This window comes from Hypanus sabinus, chromosome 4 (genome assembly GCF_030144855.1).
Source record: "Hypanus sabinus isolate sHypSab1 chromosome 4, sHypSab1.hap1, whole genome shotgun sequence".
Lineage (NCBI taxonomy): Eukaryota > Metazoa > Chordata > Chondrichthyes > Myliobatiformes > Dasyatidae > Hypanus > Hypanus sabinus.
The window spans coordinates 171,226,568-171,250,370 of NC_082709.1; the positions used below are offsets into that span (position 1 = coordinate 171,226,568).

Genomic DNA, 23,803 nt, shown 5'->3' on the forward strand with positions numbered 1-23,803 from the left:
GGCAATAGAGGGATATGGATTATGAACAGGTAGAAGTTAATTTTAATTTGGCACTATGTTTGGCACAGACACTGTGAGCTGGAGGGCATGTTCCTGTATTGTACTGTGTTGTATTGTGGTCCACTTTATCAGGCACACCTGCTTGTTAATGCAAATATCTAATCAGCCAATCATGTAACTGCAAGTCAATACATAAAAGCATGAAGATGTGATCAAGAGGTTCAGTTGTTATTCAGACCAAACATCAGAATGGGAAAGAAATGTGATTGAAGTGTCTTTGACCGTGGAATGATTGTTGGTGCCAGACAGGGTGGTTTGAGTATCTCAAAAACTGCTGATCTCCTGGGATTTTCATGCACAACAGTCTCTGGAGTTTACAGAGAACGGTGTGAAAAACTAAAGACATCCTGTGATCGCCAGGTCTGTGGGTAAAAACACCTCGTTAAAGAGAGAATTCAGGCAAGAATGGCCGGGGTGCTTCAAGCTGACAGGAAGGTAGCAATAACTCAAATAACCACACGTTAGTGGTGTGCAGAAGGCACAAGACGTCAGACCTTGAAGTGCATGTGCTACTGGAGCAGAAGGTCATGCACTAACACTCAATGGCCACTTTATTAGGTACAGGAGGTACTTAAAAAGAAGTGTGTGTGTGTGTGTAACAAGCCTGGTCTCCAGTTGTCTTATCCTCGCCAAAAGCCCAAGACTTTCCTCTGTCTGGTCTGTGTGATAGCTAACGTGAAGGGGCCACCTCAGAGATGGTTTCCATTCCTCTGAACAGGAGTTCAAATCATTCCCAATCCTGAGCGACTGCCTTAAAAGAAGACTGAAACCTTTCTTGATTTAGTAAAGGTCTGAAAAGTTACTGGGAGAAGACAGGAGAATGGGATTGAGAGGGAATAATACATAAGCTATAATTGAATGGTGGAGTAGACTTAAAGGGCTGAATGGCATAATTCTGCTCCTATGTCTTATGGTTAAAAAGGTCAGGGGAATCAAGTTAGGAGTTGAAACCTGGCTCCAATCCTGTCTTGACTCTACCCACCTGGGTTTAATAGAAATGAGGGAATGTGGTGGGAGATGGGGAACATGATATTGACAGCCATTCAATTTCCACAGGTATATTAAATTTCTGTAGATGTTCAGTGGAGAACATTCTGATTGGTCATATCATGGCCTTGTATGCAGGCTCCAATCTATAGGGTCGAAACGGGCTGCAGACTCAACCAGGCCACACCTCCTCACCACTGAGGACATATTCAAGAGCTGGTGTCTGAAGAAGGGGGCAGATATCATTAAGGATTCTAACCATCCTCTTCTCATTACAAACATAAGGGGCCCGTGGGCTCACACTCAATGATTCACAAATAGCTTCTTTCCTTTGGCCATCATGTATTTGAACGCTCCTTGCCTGATGATGTCTGCTCTTGGTGACCATGATCAGATCCCTGTAACCACAACTGAGAACTCCTGATCTCCACTTATCCAGATACTCAGATGCCGGCCCATCAATTTGAAAACATTCACAGCAGTGGCCCATCACAGAACTCAGCAGTGTCCTGCAGAAACACTGCTGATATATATTTTTTTTACTAATAACCCTAAAGAATGGACTGATTTTGGCTCAGAAGGGCAAGCCAGAGAACTACACCCCACATTTCCTAGTTCATTTACAATCTAAAAACACACTCCCTCACAAATTTTTTCCACTGCCTTGCTTTTACTGAAATTTTCATTCGTCCAATCTTTGCATTATCACCATCATTCTAGATGTCCTCCTCTGCATCCTATGATTATCTGCAATACTTTTATTTTATTGCAGTGACTGGAACTGAACACAATGTTCTGTGCCATTACTCCACTGAATTATTATGTCATTATTTCAGATTTATATTTCCTTATTAATATTGCCAAAATCATATCTGCTTTACTCACAGACATGGAGCATTGCTGCGCTAACTTAAATGTATGATTGTGATTTCTTTGCAAGGCACTTTTATTTGGAATCTCACTCATGGTTAGCATGAAACAAGCAATCTGCTGGCAGAGTTCAGTGGTCGAGCTACATCTCTGGGATGTTTGTGCTTTGGGTCAATGCCGTGCTTTTGGTCTAAAGCAAGGTTTTAGCCCGAAATATTGACAATTCCTTTCCTCCTCATTAATGCTGCTTGACCTGCTGAGTTCCTACAACAGGTTGTTAGTTCCTTCAGATTCCAATAGTTGCATTTTCTCCTGTCTCCACTTTCCATCTGAAATTCAGTTTCATAATCTTCAATGCAATGAAGGTTCAGAACCACACTACAAAGCACTTGTGTACTTTACAATGTATACACAGTGGCCACTTTATTAGTTACAGGTGTGGTCTTCTGCTTCTGTAGCCCATCCACTTCAAAGTTCAAAGATGCTCTTCTGCACATCACTGCTGTAACATGTGGTTATTTGAGTTACTGTCACCTTCCTGTCAGCTTGAACCAGTCTGGCCATTCTTGTCTGACTTCTCTCATTAACAAGGTGCTTTCGCCCACAGAACTGCCAATCACAGGATGTCCTGCTTTTCCCACCATTCTCTGTAAACTCTAGAGACTGTTGTGTACGAAAGCCCCAGGAAGTTTCTGAGATACTCAAACCACCCTGTCTGGCACCAACAATCATTCCACGATCAAAGTCACTTGGATCACATTTCTCCTCATTCTGATGTTTATTCTGAACAACAATTGAACCTCTTGACCGTATATGCATGCTTTTATGAATAGAGTTGCTGCCGCATGATTGGCTGATTAGATGTATGCATTAGCAAGCAGGTGTACAGAAGTACTTAATAAAGTTGATATTGAGTGAATATGGTGCAGTAAATTTTAAAGCATCTACATCTCGCCTGTGAATTACACACATCATATTTTTCCCCTGATCCCAATTATTTTCACCTCTGCTTTTTAGTGATCTTAGCTTTAGTTTACACTTTCATCAGTTGTGTAACTGAGTTACATTGCTTTATTTTATCTTTTTTTAATAGTGGACTGGACACATACATTACTCTGCTGTTAAAGTATGATGCTTGTAAGCACATGGAGATGCATGTTCATCCCAGAAATGTAATGACATTCAGAGTACAAGACCTGGTTGGACAACTGAATAAGTCTGTGTTTCCATCACGCCTTTTATTCCCCCATCAAATCATTGTTGCATACCATTCTGTTGCTTTCTCCCTCCTGTCTGCATCATTCTATCAGCTTTCCTGTTATTTATTGAATCGGATAACAATTTTTTAACTTGGATTAATTTCTCACTAACTTCTACTTATCGACTCTATTTATTGGCCTCCTCTAGGTGGAAATGTTTCTTCTATGTACTGTAACCCAACAAAATGAGTTCAATGGTTTCAGATAACCAGCCTTTCCAGTTTGTGTTATATTTGGGCAATTCTGACAAAAGCTCATCAACCTCTATCATTAACTCTATTGCTCTCTCACACAGATTCTGCCTGACCTGTGAAGTACTTCCCAGCATTTTTGTTTCTTTTCATATTTCCAGAATCTGCAATACATTATCTCATAATTCCATCATTGTCTTCTTCCTCTCTTCTTTGTTCTTATTCTTCTATTTACACCTTCTCCAGACAGATCAGAGCTGACTGACAAACATTCACCATCTTCTCTCAGCTCCCATTGTGTCATTTGGTTCTTATTCTGCAACAGACATTCTATGTTCTCTCCTTCAATAACACCCTGCACTCTTCACTGCAACACAACACATTACTAACCATTCCCAATCTGTTTGGAGTCTATTCAGCTCACTGAGTCTCTGCCAGCTGAATGAGTAAATCCACTTTTCTATAATCTTCCTTGTAACCTATTGTTCCCATATTCCCTACAATTCTTTCACCCATCTACACTTGTGGAAGGCTGAGGAAAGTCCATCTCCCACTCCCCATCCTCATCACATTCTACAGGGGTTGTATTGAGAGCATCCTGAACAGCTGCATCACTGCCTGGTTCGGAAATTGCACCATCTTGGATCACAAGACCCTGCAGCGGATATTGAGGTCAGTTGAGAAGATCATCGGGGTCTCTCTGCCCGCCATCATGGACATTTACACTACACGCTGCATCCGCAAAGGAAACAGCATTATGAAGGACCCCACGCACCCCTCATACAAACCCTTCAGCCTCCTGCCGTCTGGGAAAAGGCATCAAAGCATTTAGGCTCTCACGACCAGACTATGTAACAGTTTCTTCCCCAAAGCCATCAGACTCCTCAATACCCAGAGCCTGGACTGACACCAACTTACTGCCCTCTATTGTGCCTGTTGTCTTGTTTGTTATTTATTGTAATGCCTGCACTGTTTTGTGCACTTTATGCAGTGCTGGGTAGGACTGTAGTCTAGTGTATTTTTTTCTGTACTGTTTTAACATAGTTCAGTGTAGTTTTTGTACTGTTTCATGTAGCACCATGGTCCTGAAAAGCGTTGTCTTGTTTTTACTGTGTACCAGCAGTTATGGTCGAAATGACAACAGAAAGTGACTTAACTTGACTTGTAAATCTTTATGGTGTGTGACCAAATGGAAACGTCTAGAGGAAACTCCTAGGGAGAACCTTACGCAGAGAGCACCCAGTGAGGATCGAACCCAGTCACTGGATCTGTAAGGGAGTAACACTCCAACACTGTTACCATTGAATTATCTCTCCATGGACACTGTCTGATGTGCAGAGCACCTCCACCACTTTCTGTTTTTATTTCAGATTTGCAGCATCTGCAAAAGATTTGCTTTTCAAATATTCCAAGTGATCCATCTTTCTCCAACTTCCTGAACATCCTCCATTTTCTTCATTTCACCACATATTGCCATGTTTTCGGCTCTAATCACTGGAAATTTGCGTCTTCCTTTAAGACGTTCTTTGACTTTGGTTGCCAGTTTAAAAAACCAAATAAGAAGGCTCAGTGATAATTTTTATCCAAGTGAGCTGCATTAAAAGTTTCAACATATTCAACGTGCAGATTGTCAATATCTTATCACCAATTTGTTCTGTGCTCTTTTGAGCGAGTTTACTTCTACTTTTGTTCTCCATTCCCCTGTGCTGACATTCTACCCCGAAATTGATTGCAGTTGAAAAAAAAATCCATTATTGCATCTTTTATTCTACCTTTAGGTTCTGTAAGTATTAAACTTCCAGAATGTTGTATTTTTATTTTCAACTTTGAACAGCTTAAATATGATTTTATAGTGCCTTGCACTGCCACTAGGCACCCAGGTGGGAAAGTATGGCATCGCTGGACACTGATGTGGATGAACAGAATTCACCAAACCACAAGTGAAGGGGAAGGGCATTCTTTTTTCTTTAAAAAAAGAGTTCAAATAAACAAGTACCTCTGGAAGTAGAGCCTTGGATGTCCATGCAGCGTTCTACTGCCTACCTAGCCCGGGGGTGAGTTACTATCCAGCTCTGGCAAGGCTGAAAAACAAAGCAACTCACCAGCGTCCAAGTAACAACACTATGCATTTTCTTCATTCTTAATCACAATCAGACTTTCTTTCAGTGGCTTTTTGTTGCATTTGGTTTCATTTCTTGTGTACCAAATTGCTTTATTTTCCAATCCATTGACATTCAGTCTTCCCTCGTCATTACAAATCCAGTCCTCCACCTCAACCTTCTCTGACCCTCCCATCTATAAATTCCTTCTCCGCTCCTCTTACCTCCCTTCTACATTTCCACCCTACAGCCTTTTCTCCAAAAACCTATTACTTTAATCCTCTGCCTTATAACCTCACTCTCCCTCCCCTCGAAACCTTATCTCCAACCTATCTACTAACCTTCCTCTCCTCCCAGCTCACACGTTTTCCAACATCATCTTCCCAAAAGATCCCTTTTGAGCCTCCATTTTGAAAATTCCCATTATTTTCTCCAAAGCTCATTTGCCAACCCATCTCTACACTAAAACCTTGCCCAAATCTTGTTCATAGCTCTTTCCTTTTTCAACAATTACCACCCCCTATCCACGTTCACCAAACCCAGCTTCCCATGCTATTTCCTCCAGTCTTCATATTCCCAAACATCCCCATCCAATCTGCTTCCTCTCCACTTCTTTCATTCAATCCTTTTGAAGTCACTTGGTCAGATTTTTTAGTGTATAATGAGACCAAAGGATGCCGTATAAATGCAACTATTTTCTCTCGTGCTGATAAAATATAAACACTGAAAGAGGGTCTGTGTAAGAAATAAAGGCAAAATGTTTCTCACTTGCACCTTGGTTTGCCTCCATTTTCCACCACAAATGGATTTCATTCAAATCTCTCTGCCTGCTGTATGAAGCAAGTTATATTTGGCAGATCGGATGAACCATATTTTGTCCTCTCATCTTCACTGAATTCTGCTGGCTAACAAATTACCTTTGAAATACTTAATCTTGTTTCAAATTTTAATTTGGTCTTGTCAAAATTTGTTACAATAGCTTCCTTTTGAGCATTAGTGTCTCGTTTGACAACCGCTCTGCCCATGACGGCAAGTATCTGCAGAGTTGTGGACAGAGCTCAGCACGTCACTGGAACCAGCCTCTCCTCTGCGGACTCTGTCTATATTTCTCACTGCCTCAGTAAAGCAACCAGCATCATCAAAGATCCCACCACTCCAGGACATTTTCTCTTCTCCCCTCTCCCATCCAGTAGGAGATACAGAAGTCTGAAAACATATATTACCGGTCACTGTTATGAAAAGCCCGAAGGTCCTCCAGTCAGATAAGACTCTTGATCTCAAAATCTACCTCGCTGTGATCTTGCAGTTTGTTGTTTACCTGCACTGCACTCGTTTAGTAGCTTTAACACTTTATTCTGCATTATTATTGTTTTACCTTGTTCTACATCAATACACTGTGTAATAATTTGATCTGTATGAATAGTATACAAGACACGCTTTTCACTGTACCCCGACAATAATAAAACAATGCCCTTTCACTCACCTAACAGTGGCTAGCAGCACATCCTCCATATAATTGTTTTGCATTTGGTGGCCTGTCACTTAATAGTCCTCCCTGAACCTCTGCCTCTTCACCAGTGGATTTGTTGATGACCTTTTCCTTCCACACAGCCCAATAGTTACTTCTTTGTTGCTGGTGACTTCAACCATGTTCACTTAGAAACAGTCCTGCCAAAATTCTACCAGCATTGTGAGTTTGCTCCCAGAGGTGAGAACACATTAGACCTGGTTTATATCAATATCCTTGGTTGCTCCACACCAGCACATTGGATATGCTGACCATTTGCTTATTATATTAATTCTTGCATGTAGGCCACTGATTAAAGGTGCGGGAAACAAGTAAGGAAGTTATGGAACCTATGACAATTAAAGAGGTGGAAGTACTGGCGCTTTTAAGAAATTTAAAAGTGGATAAATCTCCAGGTCCTGACAGGATATTTCCCAGGACCTTGAGGGAAGTTTGTGTAGAGATAGCAGCAGCTCTGACGGAGATCTTTAAGATGTCATTAGAAATGGGGATTGTGCCGGAGGATTGGCGTATTGCTCATGTGGTTCCATTGTTTAAAAAGGGTTCTAGAAGTAAGCCTAGCAATTATAGACCTGTCAGTTTGACATCAGTGGTGGGTAAATTAATGGAAAGTATTCTTAGAGATAGTATTAATAATTATCTGGATAGACAGGATCTGATTAGGAGTAGCCAGCATGGATTTGTGTGTGGAAGGTCATGTTTGACAAACCTTATTAAATTTTTTGAAGAAGTTACGAGGAATGTTGACAAAGGTAAGGCAGTGGATGTAGTCTATATGGACTTCAGCAAAGCCTTTGACAAAGTTCTACATGGAAGGTTAGTTAAGAAGGTTCAGTCATTAGGTATTAATGCTGGAGTAATAAAATGGATTCAACAGTGGCTAGATGGGAGATGCCAGAGAGTAGTGGTGGATAATTGTTTATCGGGATGGAGGCCGGTGACTAGTGGGGTGCCTCAGGGATCTGTTTTGGGCCCAATGTTGTTTGTAATATACATAAATGATCTGGATGATGGGGTGGTAAATTGGATTAGTAAGTATGCCGATGATACTAAGGTAGGAGGTGTTGTGGATAATGAGGTGGGTTTTCAAAGCTTGCAGAGAGATTTATGCCGGTTAGAAGAATGGGCTGAATGTTGGCAGATGGAGTTTAATGTTTAATTTTGGCAGGAATAATCCAAATAGAACATGCAGGGTAAATGGTAGGGCATTGAGGAATGCAGAGGAACAGAGAGATCTAGGAATAACAGTGCATAGTTCCCTGAAGGTGGAGTCTCATGTAGATAGGGTGGTGAAGAAGGCTTTTGGAACGCTGGCCTTTATAAATCAAAGCATTGAGTACAGAAGTTGGGATGTAATGTTAAAATTGTACAAGGCATCGGTAAGGCCAAATTTAGAATATTGTGTTCAGTTCTGGTCACTGAATTATAGGAAAGATAGCAATAAATTGGAGAGAGTGCAGAGACGATTTACTAGGATGTTACCTGGGTTTCAGCACTTAAGTTACAGAGAAAGGTTGAACAAGTTAGGTCTCTATTCATTGGAGCGTAGAAGGTTGAGGGGGGATTTGATCGAGGTATTTAAAATTTTGAGAGGGATAGATAGAGTTGACGTGAATAGGCGGTTTCCATTGAGAGTAGGGGAGATTCAAACAAGAGGACGTGATTTGAGAGTTAGGGGGCAGAAGTTTAAGGGAAACACGAGGGGGTATTTCTTTACTCAGAGAGTGATAGCTGTGTGGAATGAGCTTCCTGTAGAGGCCAGTTCAGTTGCGTCATTTAAGGTAAAATTGGATAGGTATATGGACAGGAAAGAAGTGGAGGGTTATGGGCTGAGTGCGGGTAGGTGGGACTAGGTGAGATTAAGGGTTCGGCACGGGCTAGGAGGGCCGAGATGGCCTGTTTCCGTGCTGTGATTGTTATAGGGTTATATGGTTATAAATGAGGCAAACCAGTTGAAAGGGAGATAAAGACCCGGCCAGAGGGAGCAACCTCAGCATTATATGGCAGTTTTGAAAACACGGACTGGGACATGTGCAGGGAGGTAGCTAACTATGACCATCACATTAATATCGACCAATATGTGGTATCTGTGACCAGATACACAGAGAACACATTGAGGATATCGCCGTTATTAAACGCATCTCTGTGAGGGCAAATCAGAAGCCATGGTTGACAGCTGAAGTCCAAGCTCTGCTGAGAGATTGGGATTCTGCCTTCAGATCGGGGAAAAGACAGCTCTAGGGTCTTTCCTGCACCACCAGGCAGGCAAAACAGGATTCTGTGATACCAGAGATACCAGGTGCATGTGGCAGGGCATTCAGAACATAAGGGATTATCAGGCCACCCTATGCGTCAATGACAGTGATGCCTCTCATCCTAGTAGGCTGAATGTTTTACTCATGGTTTGTTGCACGGAATGATGTGCCGCTGGGGAAGGCCCCCCTCCCCCTGAGGAGAAGGCTGATGTGAGTGAAAACCTCACAGGGTCAACCCGTGCTAAGTTGTGGGGCCTGATAGCATACCTGGCCAGGAGCTGAGAGACTGTGCAGGCCAGATTCTAACAAACATTTTCAAAATGTCTCTGAATAGTTGGCAAACTGAATTGCAGGCTTCAAGGCAGCCACCATCATCCCAGTGCTGAGAATCTGATGGCAGCCTGCTTTAACAAATATCGTCCAGTGGGATTGACCTCAACTATAATGAGGTACTTTGAGAGGCTGGTTATGGATCACATTGAATCCCACCTTCCTGCTACATTGGACCCTTTCCAGCTGGCTTATCACTCAAGTCAGTCCGCTGATCGTGCCATAGTCTATGCTCTTCTCTCCATCCTGTCCAACCTGGAAAATGGTCCCTCATTCGCTAGGATGCCGTTATCGACTTCAGCTCAGCATTTACTACGATCGTTCCTCAGAAGTTGTTTGGTAAACTGCCCTCTTTCAGTTTCAACATCTGTCTCTGTAACTGGATCTTGGACACCTTGACACCAAGACCACAGATTAGTTGGCAGCAGTATTTCTAGCTCCGTCACGCTGAGCACTGGTGCTGCCCTTCACACCCCCCCCCCCACTCTAACCCCCTGATCTGAACCAATTTTTACAGGAGCACCATCAAGAGCGCCCTGACCAGCAGCATCACCGTCTGCCCATGGAGGATATCTATTATGAAGACTGCATACGCAGGGCCCTTAGCATTGTCGAGTATTCCTCCAATCCGTCCCACAATCTCCTTGACACTCTATTATTGACCCCTTCCTGTTCCCAACCTCCACCCACAGAGACTCCATAGACAACCCCTCCATGGCATCCACCTTTCCTGCAGCTGTGACACTACCTCTGATCAACAGTGCCACAGCCCCACCTCTTTTGCCTCCCTCCCTGTCCTTTCTGAACATCTAAAACCCAGCACTTGAAGTAACCATTCCTGTCCCTGAGCCATCCGGGTCTCTGTAATGGCCACAACATCATATCTCCAAGTATGATCCACGCTTGAAGCTCATCTGCTTTGTTCACAACACTCCTTGTGTTAAAATAGACGCATCTCAAACCTTTGATCTGAGCACGTCTCTGCTCTATCACCTGCCTATCCTCCCTCTCGCACTGTCTACAAGCTTTCTCTATTGGTGAGCCAACCACCACTTCCCCAGTCTCTTCAGTTCGGTTCCCACCCCCCAGCAATTCTAGTTTAAACTCTCCCCAGTAGCCTTAGCAAACCTCCCCACCAGGATATTGATCCCTTGGGATTCAAGTGTAACTCGTCCTTTTTGTATAGGTTACACCTGCCCCAAAAGAGGTCCCAGTGATCCAGAAATCTGAATCCCTGACCCCTGCTCCAATCCTTCAGCCATGCATTTATCCTCCACCTCATCCTATTCCTATTCTCACTGTCGCGTGGCACAGGCAGTAATCTCGAGATTACTTCCTTTGAGGTCCTTCTTCTCAACTTCCTTCCTAACTCCCTGTACTCTTTTATCAGGACCTCTTCCCTTTTCCTACCTATGCCATTGGTATTAATATGTACTACGACCTCTGGCTGTTCTCCCTCCCACTGCAGGATATCTTGGACGTGATCTGAAGCATCCCAGATCCTGGCACCTGGGAGGCAAACTACCATCCGAGGTTTTTTACTGCATCCACAGAATCACATGTCTGACCCCCCCTAACTATAGAGACCCCTATCACTACTGTGGATGAAGATACGTCTCTACCAAAGGAGCTGTAAGGTGCTCCTTCCATCCAGTAGCCTACAGGTCACCCTTGGGTATCTGCTTTGCCTCCTGATCAGGGTCACATTAAGCCATGGGAACAGGTAGTGGATGGTTGTATGAGCAGCTGGTGCATATCACAAGTCTTGCTTATGAAACCATAGGTACCAGCCAGACAATCTCTGAAGAGTGTTAATAATGGCTGGGGTCACCCGTCTTGTAAAGGGACTGCCCAGAAGAAGGCGATGGAAAACCTCTTCTGTAGAAAACTGCCAAGAACAATCATGATCATGGAAAGACCATGATCACCCACGTCATATGACATGGCGCATAATGAACAAGTGGTAGCCTTCAAATCTTTATATTAACAAGGAGTCTCTCCTGAATTGAACTGATAGTGCTTCTCTATTCTTCTGTTTGTTGTGTTGTAATTAGAAGCTTCACCATCCCATTCCAATTCGACTCTGTCTGTGAGCAATCTTTGACTCAGTCTTCACAATGAACCTGTCTACCTGATACGACTGGCTCTGGCTTGCTCCCAGAGCATTGTCTCATCACAGCATTGCATATAACTTTCCTTCCACTGCCTGCTTCTCCAGCCACCTTTAGAAAAGTTGGAAAGAAATAAGTTTATTGTTCACAAATTTCAGAAATTTAATTTAGCTGACTGGTTTAATTGTGTGTGGGAAGGTCTGCAATTCATTCATAAGCAATTAATCATATGTAGACATGTGCAATGGAGATATAGCCTGTCATAAAGGATTATCCAGAAACAAAACAGATATAAGAACAATTGAAGCAAAATAAAAGAACTAAGGGAAAACAGATGTTGGAAATCAACAACAAAGACAGAAAACTCTGAAAATATTCAATGTTGGACATGATCTGTAGAGAGAGAAACAGTCAATGTTTAAAGCTGATGACTTTTTCAGCAGAGATGATGATAGATCAACAACATTAAATATTAATACTTTTCCCTCTCCACAGACTTTATCTGCTGAGTATTTCCAACATCTTCTTTCTTCACTTTTGAAATCAATGTATTCTTGCCCATTGATCCCTGGAACGCTCAACCCCCCCGGAGCCCCCATTCATTACAATAGAAATTAAGTCAAAACCAGAGGAGAATCTGCAGATGCTGAAACATACCCATGAACTACCAGAGCAACTCAGCAGGTCAGGCAGAAACTGTTGAAGTGAATAAACAGTCGACTTTTCAGGCAGAGACCCTTCCCCCCCTGTCCTGATGAAGGGTCTCAGCCCGAAACATTGACTGCTTATTCATTTCCATAGATGCTGCCTGACCTGCTGAGTTCCTCCAGTATTTTGTGTGAAGTTGTCCAAGTATGGGAGGGCAAGGGGAGGGTAAAATATAAACCTGGCCCACATGTTACATGCAAGCTCCATACAGCCGTCATCGAAGGTTAGGATGGAATGCAGGTCACTGGAGCTGTTAAGACAGCGTCTTCACCAAATGAGCCGCTGTGCTTGTTTACAGGAAACTGCAGATACTCCGTTAAGTTCTGCTGTAAGTGACTTCCAACTCACTCTATCAGCTTTTGCAAACTGCCTCACAATTTGCACCTTGTTTTTTTAAGCATCAGACTGCATGTGTACTTTCAGCTGCCTCAGTAAATAACCCAGAATAATTAAAGACTTCACCCACTCCAGATGTCCTCTCATCCCCTCGCTCCCCTTGCGCAGTAGATACAAAAGCTGGAAAGTACATGCCACCAGTTTCAAAGACAGTTCCCATCCTGCTGCTGTAAGACTCTTGAATGAACTTCTTGTATGGTAACATGGATTTTTGACCTTACAGTCTACCTTCACTTTTTCCTGTAGTTTTTATACTTTATTCTGCAGTGTTATTGTTTTATCTTGTTCTGCTTCAATGCCCTGTGCAATGATTTGATCTGTATGAGCAGAATACAAGACAGGATTTTCACTGTCCCTTGCTATACGTGTCAATAATTAACCAATACGACCTCCAGTACCACTACATGTTCTTTTGTTCTTTTATCTATTCCCTTTGTTTTCTATATAAATGAATTGTAGTGAAGAAAGTTGTTGGGAGGGCTAACGGAGAGAAGGCAAGTGGGAAGATTAATTTGGATTTTCCAACAAAGGGTGACCATTGGCATAGTAGTCTGACGGGCTTCCAACTGTGCTGTACGTTTTGGTGTCATAATAGCATTCATTATTTTTTTTATTTGCTCAATATAGTTTTCCTCCCCTCCCAGAAGACTGCATGTTCTGCATTCTTTCCAAAATCAGGATTATCCTTGGAATGAAATGGACAGTTGGCGTTTTAGGTCGAGACTCTTCATCGAGATGTTCATTAGTCTAGGTGAAGGGCCGCGACCTGAAATGTCAATAGTCCATTTTCCTACATAGACGCAGCCTGGCCTGCTGAGTTCATTCATTAGTTTGTTTATTGTTCCAGATGCCACTATTTGCCCCTTCTTAAAAAAGATAACCTTTTGGCATATGTACACTGGAACATCAAGACATGCGGTCTACTCCACTGTTTGTGTCAAACCAGGTCAGTGAGAATTTTACTGGCCTCAGCCCACAAACGTCACCAGGTTTCTGACACCAACTTATTAACCCTAACCTGTACATCTTTGGAATGAGGGGGGAAACTGGACCATCTCTGGGAGAACATACAAACTCCTCACAGACGGCAGTGGAAATCAAACACCAATCTTTCTCTCCGTCCTCCACCTTCCCCAAGCCCACTCATTGTTATCCCTTTTTTTTCTCTTTCACCGTTTTTTTATCAGTCATTCTCTCCTGCCTTCTACCCTTTTGCAGACTTACATCTTGTTTTCTCTTCTCTCTTTTTCTACATCTTCAAAGGTTTGGAACATAGAAGACAGAACAGCATGTTACAGTACAGGCTCTTCAGCCCACAATGTTGTGCCAACCTATATAAACTTTCTGCAGGGTGTCAATTTTCCCTCCTACACAGCCCATAGCCCTTGATTTTTCTTACAGATAGGAACTGTTTCAGAATCAGAATCAGGTTTAATATCACTGGCACATGTCATGAAATTTGTTGTTTTGCAGCAGAAGTACATTGCAATGCATAATAATAAGAACCATCAATTACAGTAAGTATATATAAAAAGAGACAATTAAATTAAATAGTGCTAAGAAAAGGGAGAAAAACATTAAGGTTGTGTTGGTGAGTTCATTGACAATTCAAAAATCTGACGACAGGGGGGAGGAAGCCGTTCTTGAAATGTTAACCATGTGTTTTCAGGCTCCTGTATCTCTTCCTTGATGGTAGTAATGTGACGTGGGCATGTTCTGGGTGATGGGTGTTAAGTTCGTTCTCCCACTTCTGACACCAGGTATGTTTGTTCTTGAATAAAGACTAACAGCGTGGGTAAAAACGCTAGCAGATATTTATTCACAGGACACGCTAGTCATGGCTCCTGCTTGACTTGATTGTGTGCATTCAGCTCACTGCCATTTCTGGTTCTGAGTGAACTGCCTGTATTGCACACTGGGAACTGAAGTTCTTTATTGTGAAAAAAGTGCAACAGCATCTCTTTCACCTCAGATGGTTGAAGAAGTTTGGCATGAGTCCCCAGATCCTAAGGACTTTCTACAGGGGCACAATTGAGAGCATCCTGACTGTCCGTATCACTGCCTGGCATGGGAACTGTACTTCCCTCAATCGCAGAACTCTACAGAGAGTGGTGTGGACAGCCCAGTGCATCTGTAGATGTGAACTTCCCACTATTCAGGACATTTATAGAGACAGGCACGTAAAAAGGGCCTGAAGGATCACTGGGGACCCAAGTCACCCCAATCACAAACTGTTCCAGCTGCTACCATCCAGGAAAGAGTATAGCAGCATAAAAGCCAGGACCAACAGGCTCCTTCCACCAGGCCATCAGACTGATTAATTCACACTGATGTGATGTAATTTTATTTTTAAGCTATATCGACAGTTCTGTAGTATATATTACTGTACATACTATTTATTACAAATTACTATAATTTGTACATTGCACATTCAGACGGATATGTAACATGAAAATTTTTACTCCTGTTACGTACTCGTGACACATGACAGTGGTGCCCTTGTCACGTGACTGGGGTTGAAGCTATACTGGACTTGAGGTGATGGTCTTGTGATGGTGGAATGACGTCATTTTCCCACCAGTAGAGATCATGTGACAGGTTTTTTTTTTTTTACAGGTTATAAAAGGTAGACCCCACCCTGTGAGGAGGGGCAGTTCGTGGCTGGATTTGCCAAGTTGACTTCATGCCACTGCGTGTTTTAAGTGATGACGCAGTTTAGTTGAAGGATGAAGTTTTTAGTTAATGCCTAAAGTTTAAGAGGTCATTGCCAGCAGGTTTTTTACGATTCTGCTAGTTCGAGACAGTGGAGAGTGAAGATTGGAAGTTTGGAAGTTAAAGATTGAGGAGAATTGCTTTCTACGGTGAAACGGGGGTGACCTTTGTTTGATCCTTATTTGGAAGGATTTTGTTGACTATCTTCGTGTTAATCCCTGGGTTTAACCAGAAAGGATTGAGGATAGTGAGGAAGGAAAGGTCAGTGCCTTTAAGCCGTTCTGTTTCGTGAATTCTTCATGGGAAGTTCGACGTCGGGGATCGAAGCAAGCGACGTGAAGGAGAATTTAAATCGTCTTATAAAGTCTCTCCTTTTAAATGAACTGTGAGCATATCGAACTTTTGGCAATACCACTTTAAAGAACTGTATTGGCAACAAGACTTTAAAGAGCTGTTTTTGCAATATCACTTTAAGAACTGTTTTTGCAAAATCGCTTTAAGAATTGTTTGGGCTGCGGCTCAGCAGCTGTTTCCGGTTGCGTTAGTGTTTGTTTACTTTTGGGGGGTTTGTTTTCTGTGTTTAATAAATGTGTTGTTTGTTATAAAAAAACCCCTTGCTGAACTCATATATTCATTGTTGCCTGAATACGTAACACTCCTCATGTAAGAAATAAAGTCAATTCAATTATTATGTAAACACATAATAACACATCTTCCCTTTAAAGAAAAAACAAACACAATACTATGTCCTTGTAAACCTGCAAGAAACAATAATGCTTTCTAATAAAGATGTTTACATTAACTTCAATTGTATTGAGCACATACAGTCATTATTCACTCATCAACTCTCAATCAGACTCTGATGTGGCTTAATGATCCTTTTTGGTTTGCTGTTTGTCTCCACAGTTGTATTGCTTTCCCTTGCTGTGTTGTCATTAATATCTTTCTGAGAACTCTGAACAACAAGCTTATTTTTTACATCTGTTTCTCCCTTTGGTGTACTGAGAGGTAATGAGTCACAGATATGGGTTGAAGCTTGTGGTTGTAGATCCACACAGTTCCTTCTCACTGGTGGTCCTTGCTCCATCTGGATCTGGGAAGAATGTGAAGCAACTTCCTCTTGTTTATATCCTTGGTATGCCTCCAAACAATGATGTCATCCATCATGGTCTTGACACCAGGTATGCACTTAAAGATCATAGGGGTGGTTTAATGATAGACTTCTGGTGTGGATAGGACTCCATATAGTAACCGAAGAAACCAATATCTTCCCCCTGGTGTGTTAAAAGTACACAGGCTTGAACTTGCCTCATCAAGCTTCATCTGCTAAAACTCAGACAATGCATTGAGTTTGCTAAACCACTTGGCACCTGCAAACCGGGATATGATCTACTCCTGTGTTGGCATTTTAAAATGCTCTCTCTTAAATGACTTTACTGAGATCTCTTGGGTCTAGATATATCTTCAATACTCCATTTTTGTTCTGCACAATGACCAATGAGCTCATCCAATCTATTGGCTATTCAATATTCTAGTATGACAGTTATCCAGTCCATGCGCACCAGTTCTTGTTTAAGTGTGTCTCTAAGTGGTAATGGAACTTTCCTGCATGCACGGACTGCAGGGGCTACTGTCTCATCTACATGAATTTTGTGTACACCAGGTAAGCAGCTGAGCCCTTCAAAGACACTTCCATAAGTGAAGTGTGGTCATTTGGGATTGTAAAGTCTTTTCACCAGGTTGAGCATTTCACACGCACTCAGACAGAATATTGGCAGTACTATCTTTCCTACGATCAGTAGCTGTGACTTTAGGTGCTGTCCCTTGTGCTTGAAGGTCACTTTACTGGAGAATTCTCCTCAGTATAGCCTGTCACTTTTAACTTCACTGGGTAAATCTTGCTCTTTGCTTTGAGAGTCTTGTTATCATCCATAGATAACAGATTCACCTGGGTTCTGGTGTCAAGCTTGAATGAAATTATTGTCTCATTCACAGTCACTGGAACAATTCATTGTTTTACCAGCACCCATGGTCTGTAGAAAATCTACAAAGACATCCTCCATTTCCCCAGCTTTTCAACACTTCACAAAATGATTCTTCTTCCCACAATTATTGCAGGACTTTTCCATAAGCAGGGTACATCTTTGGAATGTGACTACCTCCACATTCGCTGCACTTGCTGTTTGAGAATACCTCTCTGCTATGATGCTGTTTCAGGAAACACCTTGTGTCCTGCCCCTCTTGCCTTTAAAACATGCACTGCTGTTTCTGCCCTGTGGAGCTCCTTAGCTTGGGATTGTGTAGTCTCCGCTGCCTTACACACATCCACAGCCTTTTCCAGCATGAAATCATTATCACAGAGCAATCTTTCTCTGAGCCCATTATTTGAAGTTCCACAAACTATTTTGTCTCTAACTAGTGAGTCTCTCAAATCTCCAAACTCACAGGACTTACACGATGTGTGAAGCTCAGCTATGGTAAGTATTGGTCAAAGCTAACACCTTGTTTCTGGTCACAGGAAAATAACTTATTTCTTTCAAACATGATATTTTTACTTAGGGACAAAATACTCTTCAAATTTTGTCATCAGTATCCAATGTCCAGGCTGTCTCAACAATTTGAAAGTTGTTTTGGATTTCCAAAACATCTTCACCAATTACTGTGATGCTTTCAAATGTTCATCAGCCCCTTCCCCTCCGCTCGCTGCTAAGTATATATTGAATTGTTGTTTGCAACATTTCCAGTTATCAGTTAGATTGCTGGTAAACTGTATAGGTGCAGGAATATTCAGGTTATCCATTCTAGGCTCTCACTTGAATCTCTCTCAGTTAATTCGGGAATAACGACAGCTTCAGGACACTATGTGCTTGCTGGCTGGCAGCCTCCCTCTATTGGAACCTCCCTCTATCTTTCTCAGTAGCACACAATATTCATTCAACCTCATGCTGACTTCTGACACCATATTATGTTTGTTCTTAAAAAAGACAAACAGCGCAGGTAAAAATGCTAGTACATATTTATTCACAGGACACTCCAGTCATGGCTTCAGCTCAACTTCAGTGCATGCAACTGGCTCACCAACATCACTTGCAGTTCCAGGTGAATCACCCGCATTGCACACAGGGAACTGAAGTTCTTTACTGTGTTCACACATAACACAATGGGGGTCCTTAATGATGGATGCCGCCATTTTGAGGCATTGCCTTTTGAAGATGTCCGGGATACTGGGGAGGTTAGTGCCCATGATGGAGCTGGCTGAGCTTACATCCCAACAGTGATGCAACCAGTTAGAATGCTCTCCATGATGCATTGTAGACATTCGCAAATATCTTTAGTGTCACACCAATTCTCCTCAAAATTCCTCATGAAATATAGCCCCTATCATACCTTCTTTGTAGTTGCATCTGTATGTTGGGCCCAGGATAGATCCTCAGAGATGTTGATACCCAGCAACTTAAAACTGCTCACTTTTTCCATTTTGATCCTTTGATGCGTATTATTAGTGTGTGTTCCCTCGACTTCTCTTTCCTGAAGCCCATAATGAATTCCTTGGCCTTACTGACACTGAGTGTAAAGTTGTTACTGTGACATCCTCAACAAGCTCCTGTTCACCTCCTTGTCACCATCTGAAATTCTGCCAACAATAAATCAGCAAATTTATAGATGGTATTTGAGTTGTTACTAGCCACACAGTTGTATGTGTAGAGAAAGCAGTGAACGAGGAGGAAATGCCATTTCAGATCCGTACAAACTGTGGTCTCCTGGTGAGGAAGTCAAGGATCGAGTTGCAGAGGGAAGTAACAAGGTCCAGGTTTTGGAGTTTATTGATTAGAACTGAGGGTATAATTGTGATGAACACGAACCTGCAAACTATAAACCACAATCTGACATAAGGCTATAAGACATGGGAGCAGAATCAGGCTATTTGGCCCATCAAATCTGTTCCACATTCCATCACGGCTGAGTTATTATCCTTTTCATTGCTCTTCTCCTGCTTTCTCCCAGTAACCTTTGATGCCCTGATTAACCAAGAACCCATCAGCCTCCTCCTTAAATATACCCAATGACTTGGTCAGCACAGATATTTGTGGCAATGAATTCCACATATTCATCAAGCAATGACTAAAGAATTTTTTCCTCATCTCTGTTTCTAAGTGGATATCCCTCTATTCTAAGGCTGTGCCCTCTGGTCCAAGACTCCCCCACTATAGGAAACTTCCTCTCCACATCCACGCTAACTAGGCCTTTCAATGCTCGATCGGTTTCAATGAGATCCCCTGTCATTCTTCTAAACTCCAATGAGTACAGCTCCAGAGTCATCAAACACCCCTTATGTGTTAACCCTTTCATTCCTGGAATAATTCTTGTGAACCTCCTCTGGACTCTCTCCAATGCCAGCACATCTCTTCTTAGTTAAGAGACCAAAAACAACTCACAATACTCTAAGTGCGATCAGACCAGTGCCTTATAATACCTCAGAATTAGATCCTTGCTTTTGTATTGTAGACTTCTCTAAATTAACGTAAACATTGCATTTGCCTTCTTTACCATTGATTCAACCTACAAGTTAACTTTTAGGACTCCAAAGTACCTTTGCACCTCTTATTTTTGAATTTTCTCTCCATTTAGAAAATAGTCCACACCTTTATTCCTTTTACTAAAGTGCATGACCACATACTTCCCTACACGATATTCTATCTGCTGCTTCTTTGCCCATTTTCCTAATCTGTCTAAGTCCTTTTGCAGACATCCCACTTCTTCAACACTATTTGTCCTTCCACCTATCTTTGAATTGTCCGCAAACTTGGCCACAAAGCCAGCAATTACTTGATCCAAATCACTGACATATAACATGAAAAGACGTGGTCCCAACATCAACCCCCACAGCATGGCACTGGTCACTGACAACCAGTCAGAAGAGGGCCTCTTTATTCTGACTCTTTGCCTTCTGCCAATTAGCCAATCTTCTATCTATGCTAGCATCTTTCCTGTAATATCATTGGCTCTTATCTTGTTAAGTAGCCTCTTTGTGGCACCTTGTCAAAAACCTTCTGAAAATCCAAATAAACAACATCTACTAACTCTCCTTTCTCTCTCCTGCCTGCGATTTCCTCAGAGAATTACAACAGATTTGTAAGGCAAGATTTTCCCTTGCCTTGATGAAACCTTACTGACTTTGGTCTATTTTGTCCTGTGTTTCCAAGTACCCTGAAACCTCATCCTTAACACCTTTCCAACCACTGAGGTCAGGCTAACAGACCTATAATTTTCTTTCTTCTGCCTCCATCCCTTCTTAAAGAGTGGAGTGACATTTGCTACTTTCTAATTCTCTGGAACCACTCAAGAATCTAGTGGCTCTTGATCGATCATTAATTACTAATGCCTCCACAATCTCTTCAGCTATCTCTTTTAGAACACTGGGGTGTAGTTCATCTGATCCAGATTACTTATTAACCTTCAGACTTTTGAGCTTCCCAAATACCTTCTCCTTAAAATAGTAACTTACTCTTTTCTGCCCCTGACACTTTCATATTTCTAGCATTCTTCTCATGCCTTCCACAGTGAAAACTAATGCAAAATACTCTGCTATTTCTTTTTTTCCTACATCACTATCTCTCCAATGTCACTTTCCAGTGGTCCAGTAACCTCTGTCACCTCCCTTTTACTCATCATATGTCTTGTATCCTCTCTTATACGGCTAGCTTTCCTTCATATTTCATCTTTTCTCTCTTTATGCATTTTTAGTTGCCTTCTGCTGGTTTTTAAAAGCTTCTCAATCCTGTAACTTCGCATTACTTTTTTGCTATATTATTTACCCTCTCTTTTGTTTTTCTTCAATCTTTGACTTACCTCGTCAGCTATGGTTGTCTTACACTACCTTTAGAATACTTTTTCATCTCAGGGATGTATCTTCTGATTTGCTTCAGAAACACCTGCCTTTGCTGTTCTTTCATCGTATAACCATATAACAATCACAGCACGGAAACAGGCCATCTCGGCCCTCCTAGTCCATGCTAAACTCTTAATCTCACCTAGTCCCACCTACCCACACTCAGCCCATAACCCTCCACTCCTTTCCTGTCCATATACCTATCCAATTTTACCTTAAATGACACAACTGAACTGGCCTCTACAGGAAGCTCATTCCACACAGCTATCACTCTCTGAGTAAAGAAATACTCCCTCGTGTTTCCCTTAAACTTCTGCCCCCTAACTCTCAAATCATGTCCTCTCATTTGAATTTCCCCTACTCTCAATGGAAACAGCCTATTCACGTCAACTCTATCTATCCCTCTCAAAAATTTAAATACCTCGATCAAATCCCCCCTCAACCTTCTATGCTCCAATAAAGAGAGACCTAACTTGTTCAACCTTTCTCTGTAACTTAAGTGCTAAAACCCAGGTAACATCCTAGTAAATCGTCTCTGCACTCTCTCTAATTTATTGATATCTTTCCTATAATTCGGTGACCAGAACTGCACACAATATTCTAAATTTGGCCTTACCAATGCCTTGTACAATTTTAACATTACATTCCAACTTCGGTACTCAATGCTTTGATTTATAAAGGCCAGCGTTCCAAAAGTCTTCTTCACCACCCTATCTACATGAGACTCCACTTTCAGGGAACTATGCACTGTTATCCCTAGACCTCTCTGTTCCTCTGCATTCCTCAATGCCCTACCATTTACCCTGTATGTTCTATTTGGATTATTCCTGCCAAAATGTAGAACCTTACACTTCTCAGCATTAAACTCCATCTGCCAACGTTCAGCCCATTCTTCTAACCGGCATAAATCTCCCTGCAAGCTTTGAAAACCCACCTCATTATCCACAACACCTCCTACCTTAGTATCATCGGCATACTTACTAATCCAATTTACCACCCCATCATCCAGGTCATTTATGTATATTACAAACAACATTGGGTCCAAAACAGATCCCTGAGGCACCCCGCTAGTCACTGGCCTCCATCCCGATAAACAATTATCCACCACCATCATCCCTGCTAGTTTCCCCTTCCAATGAATTTAGGCAATCTCCTGTATCCTGCCTCTTTAACTCCCCTTACTCCATTGTAATATTGATACATCCATTTTTAGCCTCACCTTCTCAAACTGCAAAGTGAATTATTTCATATTATGATCACTGTCTCCTAAAACAAGTGTTCCTTTACCTTAAGTTCCCTAATCAAATCTGGGCCATTACATAAACCCAATCCAGAATTACTGCTCCCCTATGGGGCTCAACAACAAGCTGCTCTAAAAAGACATCTTGTAGACGTTCTATAAATTCCCCCACTTGGGATCCAGCACCAACCTGATTTTCCCAATCTACCTGCATGTTGAAATCATCCGTTGCCCTTTTTACATCCCTAGGTATTACTATTGCCTGTATTACTGTTTCTTCTGGAGTGGAGGGTGCTGAGGGGCAACCTGACAGAGATGTATACAATTGTGAGGGATGTGGACTGTGTTCATATTAAATTTTTGTCCTGGTCAGAGTGTGGAAGACAAGAGGGGACGGTTCGAGTGCTAGCTGAAGAAGTGATAGGGGCTGGTACTCTCACAGTACTTCTGCAGCTTCTAGACAAGTGCCTGAATCGCCAGCATGAATGGCGTGTTTTATTTTGTCCTACTTCAATGCACTGAGTTACACTAGCATATCACTTAGCTAACACTATTTAATAGTGCCAGTGATTGGTGATCGGGGTCCATTTCACACGTGTCTGTAAGGATTCGGCATGTTCTTCCCGTGACGGCGCAAGTTTCCTCCTACATTCTAAAGAAGTATAGGTTAAGCTTAACGAGTTGTGGGCATGCTCTGTTCACACCAGAAGTGTCGCGTTACATGCAGGCTGTCCCCCAGCACATATTTGGACTGTGTTGGTCATTTACGCAGTTACATTTCACTGTATATTTTGTGCATGTACATGTGACAAAGAAATCTGATCTTTTATGTATCTTTAAATCTTTGCATTGTGGGCTATGGACCAAGTTAATTGGATTTGTATAAGCAGCTGCAATAGTTGTCATGAACCTGAATGACCTGTTCCTGGGTGATCATCTACAAGAGATGGCAATCACAAAGGCAGCATCCATCTCTAATGACCCTACCATCCAGAATATGCCCTCTTCTTAATTCTACCATCAAGGAGAAGGTAAAGGAGGCTGAAGACCCATTCACAATGCTTTAGGAACAGCTTCTTCCCCTTTCCCATCAGGTTTCTGAATGCTCCATAAGCCCATGAACACAACCACTCTAGTCCTCCTTTGCATTATTTACTTTTGTAACGT

The 23,803-nt window shown here is 42.1% G+C and overlaps 1 protein-coding gene across 3 annotated transcripts in view; it reads right to left on the reverse strand.

Annotated features, from left to right (window-relative positions):
• The window catches only part of kcnj6 (potassium inwardly rectifying channel subfamily J member 6), a 223,355-nt gene that overhangs the window by 29,626 nt on the left and 169,926 nt on the right, over positions 1 to 23,803 (reverse strand). The window contains exon 3 of one of the 3 annotated variants that reach the window (XM_059968791.1): positions 5,364 to 5,448. The exons of the other annotated variants lie outside the window; for them this stretch is intronic. Coding sequence (XP_059824774.1) covers positions 5,411 to 5,448 — 38 coding nt within the window. The 3' untranslated portion in view covers positions 5,364 to 5,410. The remainder of the gene's footprint in view (positions 1 to 5,363; positions 5,449 to 23,803) is intronic. 3 annotated transcript variants of the gene reach the window in all.